The 12646-nt window shown below is 38.6% G+C and overlaps 1 protein-coding gene across 1 annotated transcript in view; it reads right to left on the bottom strand.

Annotated features, from left to right (window-relative positions):
- Nucleotides 1-311: 311 nt before the first annotated feature.
- HSPA4 (heat shock protein family A (Hsp70) member 4) overlaps nucleotides 312-12646 on the bottom strand; it is a 37952-nt gene continuing 25617 nt past the window's right edge. Inside the window, exons 9-19 of the mRNA XM_019756079.3 lie at nucleotides 12490-12641; nucleotides 11889-11995; nucleotides 11359-11492; nucleotides 10036-10217; nucleotides 8539-8628; nucleotides 7283-7435; nucleotides 6613-6738; nucleotides 5978-6085; nucleotides 3886-4005; nucleotides 2690-2851; nucleotides 312-2482 (exon numbers count right to left, since the gene is read on the bottom strand). Of these exons, the coding sequence (XP_019611638.1) occupies nucleotides 2279-2482; nucleotides 2690-2851; nucleotides 3886-4005; nucleotides 5978-6085; nucleotides 6613-6738; nucleotides 7283-7435; nucleotides 8539-8628; nucleotides 10036-10217; nucleotides 11359-11492; nucleotides 11889-11995; nucleotides 12490-12641 (1538 nt within the window). The 3' untranslated portion in view covers nucleotides 312-2278. The remainder of the gene's footprint in view (nucleotides 2483-2689; nucleotides 2852-3885; nucleotides 4006-5977; nucleotides 6086-6612; nucleotides 6739-7282; nucleotides 7436-8538; nucleotides 8629-10035; nucleotides 10218-11358; nucleotides 11493-11888; nucleotides 11996-12489; nucleotides 12642-12646) is intronic.

Below are 12646 nucleotides of genomic sequence, written 5' to 3'. Positions count from 1 at the left end.
TAACCCACCCTCTACTATTGTCAAAGCCTCAAAGGCAGGCCCATCTCAGGAACAAGGGAAGGATTCCTACATCGGGAATGAGCCAAGACTCAACACAGATGAACAGAAAAGAGCAGCTTCTTCCCACCCAGTGAGCTGTGACCCAACGGTTCAGACTGGACGTCTCTGACAAGTTAACAACTGAAATTTAGCTAAGAGGGCTCTGACTTCTGGAGAAAGTTTTCATTGAAAACACACACACACACACACACACACACACACACACACACAGATACACACACTCTTCATTATGAAATTAAGGAAACCAATCCTTTGAGTGTCAGACAGGTTTCTTTTATTCATTTTTCCTAAACTTGCCTCATGTTTACTGAACGTTTTTCTTAGTGTAAGAACGTGACCTGGGGCTTTAACAAACCAATTTGGACAACACAACCTGGATAAACGCTTGTGTGCACATAAGTCATCAATTATCACACCCTCGGGCCTGGCCTCCACGTAAATCCAACTGGTCTTAAAGCCTGTCTAAACAGAGAGCAAGCAGACCACATCACCTTAGTTCTAGTTTCAACTTTAAACTTCAAATTCACCCCATCCCAACACCCACACCCTCCCCCACACAAAAAAAATTTTTAGAAATGGCCATTAAGGACTGAGTCAGTTGCGTAAGAATTGGCTTAATCCTGTAGCCAGAACTCCAAAATAGCTATTGGCCTCAGAGCAGGCCAGTTGGAACTCTTGAAGCAACACGGGTACAGAATGGATAAAGGACGCTGTAAGAAGAGGGCCAATTCCTGGTGCCACAAGCCTTCCATGCTTCCACACCAACATAAATACACTTCCACCCTCCTTCTCTAAGCAAATGTTTCTCCATAGCACTTGAGAGCTTGTAACACCCTAAACTGTTTCAGTGCAGATGGACAGAAACTTATTCTAAATATGCACAGTATAATCATATTTCTAACAGGCCAAAATTAACAGAAGGGCACTGTTATACAGAATAACAATTATTACAGAGATCCAAAATGTAACCAAGAAAGCTTGTAACAGTTTCTAAGGCAGGTACCAGCGCTGGCCTCTAATACAGGCTTCCCTTGGAGTTTCCAAATGTCTCACCCCACCGACACTGCCCAGGGGGCAGTCCGCGGCGATGCTGGGGTGCTCCTGACATCGGCTGCGCAGGAAGAACGAGGTGTTGCTGAAGTCCGGCACCACCCTCCTTTAACACTAATTTCAGACTCGTCCAGTATAACCCAGTGTATGTTTGCTTTTCCGATGATCTGTCAGCTGTTTCATACATACAAATTGGCAGATTCATGACAGATAGTAACACTTAACACACAAGTGACTGTGAATGAGCTAAGAACTTTTAACTCTTGTCCTAGGACTTCAAGCTAGATCTCAAATTTACACAGAACATCTCTCACCTGAATAAGCAGGCCAGGATACAAATCTTTACACCGTAAGAATCAATTCCTGTTAAATTCCTCATGCCTATATCCAACAATACACTACCCAATTCTAACCTTCCGAAGAAAAAATTAATTAGGCTTTGACGCTTGGGGTATTAGTGAAACATACTTTCAGGAACAGACTTTCTCAGGAAGAGCCTCCAGGTCTAAATTCCTCCGTTAACAATTTGCTCCAGGTGAGGGGCTCTCTTTCCCATGAGCAGCACATGGCATCTGTAATGGGGGCTCCTTTACGGGGCGTGGACATGGAGGGCTGGGAGTGCAAGTGCAGCAGAAGTGAAATGTGGGGCAGCTCAGAGCACACCTTTGTTGTTCTCTGTTAATCCATGCCATGCCATGCTCTAGGTCTCAGGAACAGAGGGAGACCCCACCCCCATCCCCACACCAGGCGGGGAGACTTTGTGGCAATCTCCACAACAGGTTTTTGAAGCACAATTAGGGTTCCTGCCATATGTCATAATGAAAAGTTTGCTTCATAGCTAGAGTTTTCGCTATAGCTCAACTTTCCAAAACAAACTTATCTTCGTATAAGCATGATTTAAACATAAAAGGAGTGAAGCATAAGCTCAGTAACGCTAACTGGGCTTCTAAATAGTACCATTATGAAAAAGATACAATGCACTTAATTTCTGTATCTAACTATTTAGAAGTCAAAATGCTCCATACAGAACCTATATCCCCTCCCCCCAAAACCCCCTAAAAACTGACTAAGAAATGTCCAGTATTTGATTGCTCTAGTTGATATTTAGAACAAAGTTGACAACTTAAAGCTTTATAATAGTCTGTTTTAATATAAACAATTGTTGGAATCAATCAATGTCCATTTCTGGAAGCTTCTTGTCTGAATCCGAAGGCACAGCCGTGTCTGTACCCTGCTCGGCAGCCTGAGGGCCTGGGCTGTCTCCTTGTCCGTCCACTGGTCCATTCTGCTCTGCATTTTTTTGCTCTTCTTTTGGAGGTTCCACTTTGGGTTTGGGCTTTGAAATTATAGGGTTACAGATACCAGTCAGCTCCTAGAATGGCACAAGAGAAAATTACGGTTTCTTACAAAATAACAAATTTTACGTGACACACGAAACCCAAGTCCACCCTCTCCCACCCAATCCCCAAGCCAGAAGCTAAGATGCAATGAAGTTCCCTCCTAAATATCCCTTTTAAGGGCTATTAATAGTACGTAACAAGGCTAACAATACTATTTAATACTTAAAGCCATAAAATACCTTAATTTTAGCTTCAACCTCTTTTGCCTTGACAACCGGATCCATGGTCGGACTCTGCTTATTTTGCAGATTCAGTTTTTTATTCATCCACTCCATGGCCTCGTTGGTGCTTTTTTCTACCTTTGCCACATCAGCAGCGTCCAAATGGTCATACTGGTCCTCCTGCAACAACCGTCAACCAGACATTGTCAAAGGATGACATTCCCTACCCAAGTATCGTCTAGTACCTCACAGTCTTTCAAGAAGTCACAATCTTTCCAAAACTGGAGCCCATTTAACCTCACAATCTAAACAAACATTTAATTCCTTTAAAATTCAAAAAAGGAAAAGTAACCCCAATTTTTAAAACACTCAGCAAATAGATTTAAAGGTCAAAAATATACATAAGGTAGCAATAAAAAGGCTTCAACGGTATACACAGCACATGGTTTACACAACACCTTATAAAGATTAATTTCACAACGCAAAAAGTTACATGTCATCAGCCATGAGAGCTGAGGTTTAGGTGTGCTCATTAGGAACCAAATAATGAATACAATTTTTTAAAGGCCTTTCAGAGGCCCCCAAAAAAACACGCTCAATTTGTCTCTCTTAAAGTTCCTTAATGGACAATACATTGATAACCTGGAGTATACTGGGGTGTGTTTAAGAACCCGAATCTAGAGTCAGACCTCAGGCCAAGTCCCAGCTTCCCGAACATTAACCCTGGGTGTTGCTTAAGGACAGTAAGGTTTAAAGAAGTTAGAAGTTGCCTATAAATGCTGCTAGTACTGCCTGCTTCATAAGGGTACTATGAGGATTTAATGAGACAATGTAATAGTATTTATGAAATATGTATCATATAGTGCTCAAAAATTGACAAGCAGCAGTTTACTGTTGAGACAGTGCTACATCTGCATAACAAGCCCAATTATATGCCTAGTACGTCCTCAGACCGGCCATGATGCAGGAGGTTAAGTCACTGATGAAGCATTCACATCAAGAAAAGAAAATTGAACATTACTCAATTCGAGTCCACTGATTAGAGAGAAGCAGGGATTCTCAGAGTTCTTAACAAGATTCAACAAAACATTATACATTAACATGCAAAAAGAAAATATTACTAAGTAACAGTTAAAGAGAACAAGAGAAAAACTATGTAAATGTCTCAAAATTTTACCAAAACAACAGTAGGGAAGAAGGGGAAAAAAAGATACCTTGTTTTTGAAAGAGCTGATTACTTTCATATACTGTTGGATTTGTTTCCCTAGTTCTTCAAATAATTTTGGTCTTTCTTCAGATTCCTGGAATCTTGTCTTAATAGGTTGACCTAGATTCTTAACAGAAGAGAGAATACACAAATTCTTCACAGAGCAGTTTGAACTACCTTAGTATTGTTTCTACTGAGTACAGACTAAAGTACATTTAATCTCCATGTACTATATATAAATTAAATATTTTCCCCAGCCCACTAAATACATACCAGGCTAGATGTGAGAATACACCTCAATACTGCTCCCTGTGCCACTTCATCTTACCACCTGAGCCCTAATTCTCAAAACACAGTGGGGAGACAACCAACTACTCGGTGCCCCTGATAATGATACACAACACTAAATATGAAGTACTGTTGCCAAAAAAAAAAAAAAAAGTTTAACCTGAATCTGATGAAGCCTCTGGATCTAAACCAGCAATTTGCTAGATATTATTAAACACCACAGAGATGAAAATCAGCAAAATCCAGACAGTGGGCAAATCCTACAGGATGCATGATCTGTTTTTTTCCTCAACTAAATAAGGGGGGAGACATGATAGAGAACTATACAGATTTAAGAGACTTACCAACAAAATGTATGTGGATCCTGAGTCAAACAAACTAAAAAGTAATTTATGAAACAACTGGAACTTGAAAACTGAATATATGGTGATATTAATGGTGGTATTAAGGAATTTTTTAGGTGTGACAATGGTAGAGCTTAAGGTGACATTTTCTTTTAAATACATATTGAATATTTTTGGATAAAATAACATGCAGGACGTTCTTCAAATAACGGGGAGAGGAAGCAGAAATGAAACAAAACCAGCCATAAGTTGACAACAGTTGAAGCTCTTCTCTCCACAGTGGGACCTCGGTTTTCGAACGTCTCCATTGACATTTCGGTTTACGAACACCATAAATTTTATGGATCTATGGTATCATTAGATAGTAAAATTCATGCTAAATTTGCAGTTTTAGGGATTGATTTTGAAGGCCTGGAATGGATTAATCCATTACTTTCTATGGGGAAACTGCCTCGGTTTTCAAACGTTTCCGAACCTGAAAACGTTTTTGAAACGGATTACGTTCGAAAACCGAGGTACCACTGGAATTGCATGTGTTAGACATCTCCCATAACAAGTAAAACAAACACTCAACGGGAAGGATCTCACAGGAGGCTCTTGCTATTCCTGCCAGGATGACAGGGAAGTGCCGGCTCTGACGGGAGCAATGCCATCCCAGGTTAGTCACATGGCCCAGCCTGACGAGAAACTAAGTAACCCAGAGAAATGTGAGAAGTCCCTGTGCATTTGCATCCTCTCCCCAAAGGAAGCACTCAACTTCAGTTCTTTGTCCTTTTAACCGTAAGGTTTAAGGATCAGATTCTCTAAATACAAAACCAAATGCTCTGCCTCACTGAGCATCAAAGCCAGGTACACAGCCCTGGCCCAAATGTAGACAGGTACCTTCAGGACGGGATATCTTGCTAGTCTCTGTATCTCTTAATAAGAACATTCAGTGAACATTTTAAGTCTAAACTCAGTTTTCAGAAAAATTCTTTTGTTACTATGAGATTCTAAAAGTGAGAAAGAGAGTGAACCAGAGTGATAAAGCATATAGTTCTTCATTACTTGCCATGAGAATGCCTCCCTTTCTGAGATGTTCTCCTTAGAAACTACAGCACGGGTTCAGAACACCTCTGGCTTTTCAGAGTCACTTATTGGTTTTTGTTTTGTCTTTTTCTTTTTTTTAGTTTCAGGTGTGCAAAACAAGAAAATGATTAGACATTTACACCCCTCACAAAGTGATAACCCCACCAAGTCTACTACCACTCTGACATAGTACAAGGCTATTACAATACCACTGACTATTGTCCCTATGCTGTACTTTACATCCCATGACTATATTTGATATTCAATATAATTTTATATTAGTTTCAGGTGTACAGCGCAGTGGTTAGGCATTTATATTATCTATGAAGTGATTTCCACCCTCCCCCACCCAGCTTAGTCCAGTACCCATCTGACACCCTACATCGAAGAGTCACTTACTTTTAACTCAGCCAATTTATCAATATAAACTTGCTTTGGCTGGTCTTCTCCATCCTCATACAACCAATTTTCGGTATCTTCTAGTTTCAAGGTAAAACTGTTACGATCCTGAAGATGAAGAAAATATTGTAATTAGGTCAATCAAAAATCAGTTGATTCACCAGTAGAGTCACAGGCACAGACTTCGATTTATCTGGATTTGCTTTAAAATACAGGGGAAGAGGGAGATAGGGAGGATAGAAAACAAGACTAGTAGAATGTTATCTTGCTCGATAGGTACAGGGGGTTTTAATATATTATTCTCTCTGCTGTAGGAGATGTTTGGGTATGTTTTTAAATTTCAGAATTAAAAACTGCATTTAAAAATCAGTATATTAAAATAAACATCACGGAAAAGTGAGCTGATTTAAAGGAAAATATTAGGTAAATAATGGTATGCAAGTGTATCAAAAAGTGATGCAAAGACTAACCTTAGGAAATACTGCACTAATAAAGAAATACAAAACGATAGCCCCCAAAAAGTACATTTTAACCATTTCACTGTGTACCTACAGGCACACACTTCCCTTCTAACATACTTAAGGCTACTCCCAGAAGACACATTAGTAGGTAAGCACATTGTGGCATATACTTACATCTTCACTCACAAACTTCTCATATTCACCACTCAGCTTGTCTCTCATTTCATACACATATTCTTCTACTGCGTTCTTAGCATCATTTCTCTCCTTTTCCAGCTTATCCTGCATAATCATCTTACCCTGAAAACAGTATAAATCAGTTAGATATTTGGACAACTGAGACAACTTCTTTTTAAATATTAGAAGATGTGATGAGAAACCTGACAGACAACAAGTAATTCAATAAGTGTGCTCTAAGGTCCCAAAACTTGCATCATTCACCGTAACAAGAGTTACATACTGACTAGCAACAGGGGAAGGAATAAACAAAACAGTGCTACAATGAATGTTATGTGATTTCTCCTACCATCAACTTCCAGGACCAACAACCTTAAACATCCCAATCTCTAGTGAACATACTCACACACCCAAACGTGAACACCACCTCCCCTAAACCAAAACCACAATGTCAAAATCTCGTAACAGAGCTTCTAGCAATAGACGTAGTATCACTATGAAAGAATTTGGCATTATAAGGGATCTATTAAATTTGTCCTTGCAGGATCCGAAAATCTGAAATTACTTTTTCTCAAACAGAAAACAACCAAAAATGTCTAGACATAGCTTGAACACAATGTCACATTAATCTGTTAGCGTGTTGTTCTATGAGACTTGAGATAACCACCTCATTTTCAATGTACAAGTTGAGCATCTCTCTGTCTATCTGCCATAATAGCTGATTCTCAATTGGCAGGTCCACCGTACTGGTCTTCACTTTTGCCTTCTTGGCTTGAGGTGGCTGATCCATCTTTTTGTCTTTTGATCCAGCTTGAGAGGTCTAAAATAAAAGAAAGCTTTAAGAACAAAGACATAAACAGACTATCTTAAACTTCTGAATGGGTCACATTTCAAAAGCCATTTTTGCTTATTTGTTTTCTGATGATCTAAATAACGTAGGACTATTTCTTATAATACCTGGAAAGTTAAAAACATAAATATTACAAAAGTAGTCAAATCCACAGTGGTTGCCAGGGGCCACGAGGAAGAGGGATGAGGAAATAGGGGGTTGTTGTTTAAAAGGGACGGTTTCGATCTGGCAAGATGAAAAACTTCTCGAGATTAGTTGGTTGCACCACAATGTGAATAACAACACTTACCACTACTGAACTGGAGGGAGGGAGGGAGGGAGGGAGGGAGGGAGGGAGGGAGGGAGGGAGGGATGATTTCTTCTGTCAACTACTGTCTTTTTTACAATTATTTATGCAGCTAAAGGAAAGTAATTAAAATTTGTTAACTGATGTGAAAATGATTAAGACTTAAGTCACCTTAAGGCTCTGCCAAACTTTTTTAAATGCCACAATCAGAAATACCTAAGGTGAGATCACATATTGCAATGTCATAAATAGCTTGAAAAGAAAGGTGTTTTCAATGCTGACAACAAATTTAAATATGAAAACTCAAAAGTTAGAATTAAAGACTGGGAACCTTATGTATTCATTTAAATAAATGCTTGAGTAAATATATTACTTACATTATTTACAAGATGTACTTAAATATGTTATTTTAAAAATATCTTTTGACAAAAAGACCAATTTCAGAGAGCTAACAAAATCTGAAAGAATGATCTCATTGTTTATTGGTAAAGAACGTGTAGAATGGCTATTGGTAACAGCCATTCAGAAACCAGCATGAACTAATCTCTAGTCTAATAAAACTAAGGCTTCTGCAAGCTTTCTTCTCATGCATTGACCAGGATAGAGCTCAAAGATCACCTTACCAAACATACTTTCCTAACATACAAAATTTTGCTTACAGACTATTCAAATACATGAAAGAACCCCTAATATAACTACCTTCTAAGACAGAGTATAAACACAGCCCAAACCATGTTATGTAATGGGGCTGTAATTCATCCTTCTCTCAAATATAACTTAGACATACCTCCATTTCTTCAGACTCTGCCTTATTTTCTGCTGGTGTCTGCTGCTGTTGCTCTTCAACATGAGGTTCTTCTTGGTCCACTTGCATCTTCTGAAAAACAGGTCACATCAAATCCTGAAACTAGTTAATACTAGTGAAAGACTGAACAACCTTCACGACACGACAAAATATGGTATCTAATTCTTGTTGAATTACCAGCCATCAGAAGACCAAGAGTCCAGCAGTGATACAAATGTTAATCTAGAACACAGAAGTTTTTCTCTCTGGATCTAAGTTACTATACTTGTACACTGGAGATAACACCTGCCCTGCTCTACCCATATCGAAACAAGAGTAGCTGTTGAATTGCTTTATAAACCATAAAGTACTCATAATACACAGTGTGGCATTATTTAACACAATATCATCTGAAGAGAGCATGAGTTTCTCCAAGCTTCCTCATGAGTAAATTTCTCTAACCTTAACTTCAAGCAGTTTTTAGATCAGCCTTCTTTTTCCTCCCCTTTCTTCCGCCTCATCCCCCACTCCAGTTCAAGCTGTTGTTTCTCAGTCTAGTTGTGTAGGACACAGCTACCTGGCCCATGCTGGTGTTATGAGCCTTGCGCTACCCCTGGCTGAGGCAGTCAGTCGCCAGTCATCAGTTGGCCGCTCACAGCAGCTCACAGCAGCTCACGGCAGTTCACGGCAGCTGCCGGCCGCTCACGCCAACCTCCAGATGCTCACGGCAGCCCAGCTCCAGGGAGAGCCATTGTTCACAATCTTAGCTTTAGAGGGCGCAGCTCACTGGCCCATGTGGGAATCAAACCCGCAACCTCGGCATTAGGAGCATGGCGCTCCAACCACCTGAGCCACCGGGCCAGCCCTAGATCAGCCTTTTCATCCTCAAAAGTACAACCACTGCATGCACTGGGGGAGGTGAACACCTTGAGAATTCTGTTAAAAGGCCAAAGCCTGGCCAATAATGAAAAAGAATGGAGAAGTTTGTGGAGATCCTGAATCAGTGGTTTTCAATGCCTGCAGCACAACAGAATGACCTCAAAGGCTTTTAAAATTACTGATCCCTGAGCCCTAGCTCAGGCCAACCCAAATTTCTGGGGATGAGGCTCAGACATTTGTAGTTTTATAAAGCCTTAATTGTGATGCACAATAAGGACAACTCTGTGCATGATTCCAACAAACTGAGTGTACAGTCTATTACACTATTTGTGAAAATAATCAACTGAGACTCCTAACATCCCTCAGTAATCAAAAAGAAACAAGAAGAACTCACATTGAGAAGTACATGGTCTAAAGGAAGGAGCCAACTATGTTCCATTTCTACAACAATTCTGCGTAAAGACTGTCTGCTAGTTCACCCATGCTGAGGAAAGAGGACGAATACAAACCCACACTCAACAGCTGTCACAATGTTCCTCTCTTTCACCCAGTCTTATTTGCTAGAATTTCTAGACAAGTCACCTCTGGGCCATCATAAATGGTATAAAATGTCCAGGTTACCTCTTCTTCTTTTGCATTCTGATCTGTTTCCATTGGTTCCTCATTTTCCTCGAACTTCTGCACTTCCACTAGAGATGCACTGGACACACTGAAAATGCCATGGATATTTACTCGGACCTTGACTTTCACTTTTGAACTGGAGCCATCAGACTGAGGAGTGACTTTCTGAACTGAAAACTGAGCTAGGGACATACGAAAGACAAAAAAGAACAAATAATCTGAGAGGAGGAATTCAAACATGAATGTAGGCCCAAATGGCCAGGTTATGTCCACAGCTCAATGACAAGTCAGTAACACGACACCCCACATAAGCAAAGTGGGTACTTAGAATCTTACTAAATCATCAGATTTCTCCTTTCTCTTTTACTTATAGTCAAACTCTTATCTTCTCCCAATTAAGGACTCAAATATCTCCTAACCCTGCAAACATTTCTTTCCCACCAGTCCCTTATTCATCTTTATATGTTACTGCCAGGTAAATACCTAAAACAATTTGTCACATTCTCCTCTACTGGAAAAAAACCCCAATGATTCCATAGTGCTTTTCTGTGTTGTCAAGAAATTGCCATTTCTAGATTCAGTTACTAAACCAACGTTTTACTTATGTTTTTTAATTCACAAAACTCTGCGAAGCATGAATTATCATCTTTATTCCTGTTTTACAAGTGAGGAAAAGACTAGATAAGCTTTCCACACCTAGTACCATTCAGGATATCCCTAATACTTTACCCATGTATTCAAGGTCTATAATTATCCTAGACCTAGGTTCTCTCTCCTCAACTGACACTATTTCCAGATTGTAAGTTTCTCAGAGTCTTCAAAGATTCTAGACAACATGGCTTCATAACTTATTGATATCACAATTTACTAATCATTTTCTGTGTACATGTTACAACTCTACGTTAGGGTCAAAACTGAATTTATCCTTTTAGTACCTCGCTCCACATGATGCACAAGGTATGTCCACAGTGTGCATGACCTAAGGAATACGGCCCCTACAGAGGAGTAGCCAATTAAACAATGATCATCCTGCTGTTTCTGAACCTGGTAACAAGTCTAGAAGATGGTGTTTTGTTGATCTAAAATACCCAAATTACTTATTCTGCTTATCCCAGTTCTCCCAAATATATATATATATATATATATATATATATATATATATAATATGTATATATGTATATATGTATATATGTATATATGTATATATGTATATATGTATATATGTATATATTTATATTTATATTTATATTTATATTTATATATATATATATACACACACACACACATATATATTTTATTTTTAATTCCCAACTCTTCACTTACCTATTGCAGGATCTGGATAGGGCAAATCCTGAGGAGACCTATAATAGGCCTCAAGAGTGAAAGGTTCCTTTCTATAAAATGTGAGTACTTTAGAGAAAGGAGCAGCATGATTTTTTGGAAAGACTTCACAGTCACTGAATGGAGAAAAAAGACAAACACACACACATTTAGGGTATGTCTAACATTTTGCACATGTGTTCTAGGTTTGTAATTATTGGACAACTTTAGTTATTCTTCTCAACTGGCATCATTTCCAGATTATACGAGTTTCTAAAAACAAAATACACCATTTTAAAAAATATATATATATTTCAATCAGCGCAAAAAGGCACCACTTAAGCAGGATCAAGTATAAGAAACTAAATAAGGACACAAATTTATTCTGTTGACTAAAATAACTCATCATTTTGCTTCATGCACTGTAACAAAATGTTACAGATTTGTATTAAGTTGAAATGGAAGTCAATATTTTACTCAAACTTAACTCTGGATTAACTTTAAGTATAAAAATGATTAATAAATACTATTACCTTGACCCTTCTTCAGCTGGAGAATTCCATCTCAGAGATATTGGATATGGTACTGCATCAGTGATAGAAAATTCTCTGACTTTGAAAGCAGGCGATAAGATTGCACACTAGAATAATAATTTTTAAAAATTCCATTTGACAAATATAAACATTATGAACTGACATCACAAGATCTATAAAAAATGACTTCCTAAGGACATCATCAATAGTTTTCAAGTATTTACATCAATAATTTACTGGTGTCTGAATAAGCAGCTTTACAAACATCTATCATTTGTCAAGTTACTTATATAATCCAAATGTTACTTAACTTTTTTCCATTTACCCCAACCTTTACTTAATTGATACACAATGCTACTTCATATATAGACAATAGGTAATATGCCAAATTCTAGCAGTACTTCGGGCTTACCTATTTCTAGTCAATTCATATTATTACATGTTATAGCATACAATTCCATTTACGAACGCCACCTCTGAAATTCATTTAAAAACAAAAGCTTCAGAATCTTAACCTCAGGTTATTAGCTGGAGACATAAAACCACAGCCATTTGTCACAATGACCTGTAAGTGGCTACCTGTGGAAGAAAGAAAACGCACCTGCAATGCACAGCCACGAGTGACAGCTTCATCGGCATTTAGTGTGGTACTGAGTTCTTTACCAAAAAACTTGCTGATCTTCTCTTTTACTGCAGGGATTCGTGTTGCACCACCAACTATCTCCACTGCATAAATGTCTTCTTTCTTTAACTCTATT

Source organism: Rhinolophus sinicus, chromosome 5 (genome assembly GCF_057876585.1).
Source record: "Rhinolophus sinicus isolate RSI-liver-muscle chromosome 5, RSI-T2T, whole genome shotgun sequence".
In the NCBI taxonomy this organism is placed as follows: Eukaryota; Metazoa; Chordata; class Mammalia; order Chiroptera; family Rhinolophidae; genus Rhinolophus; species Rhinolophus sinicus.
This window is presented reverse-complemented; position numbering and strand designations above follow the sequence as displayed.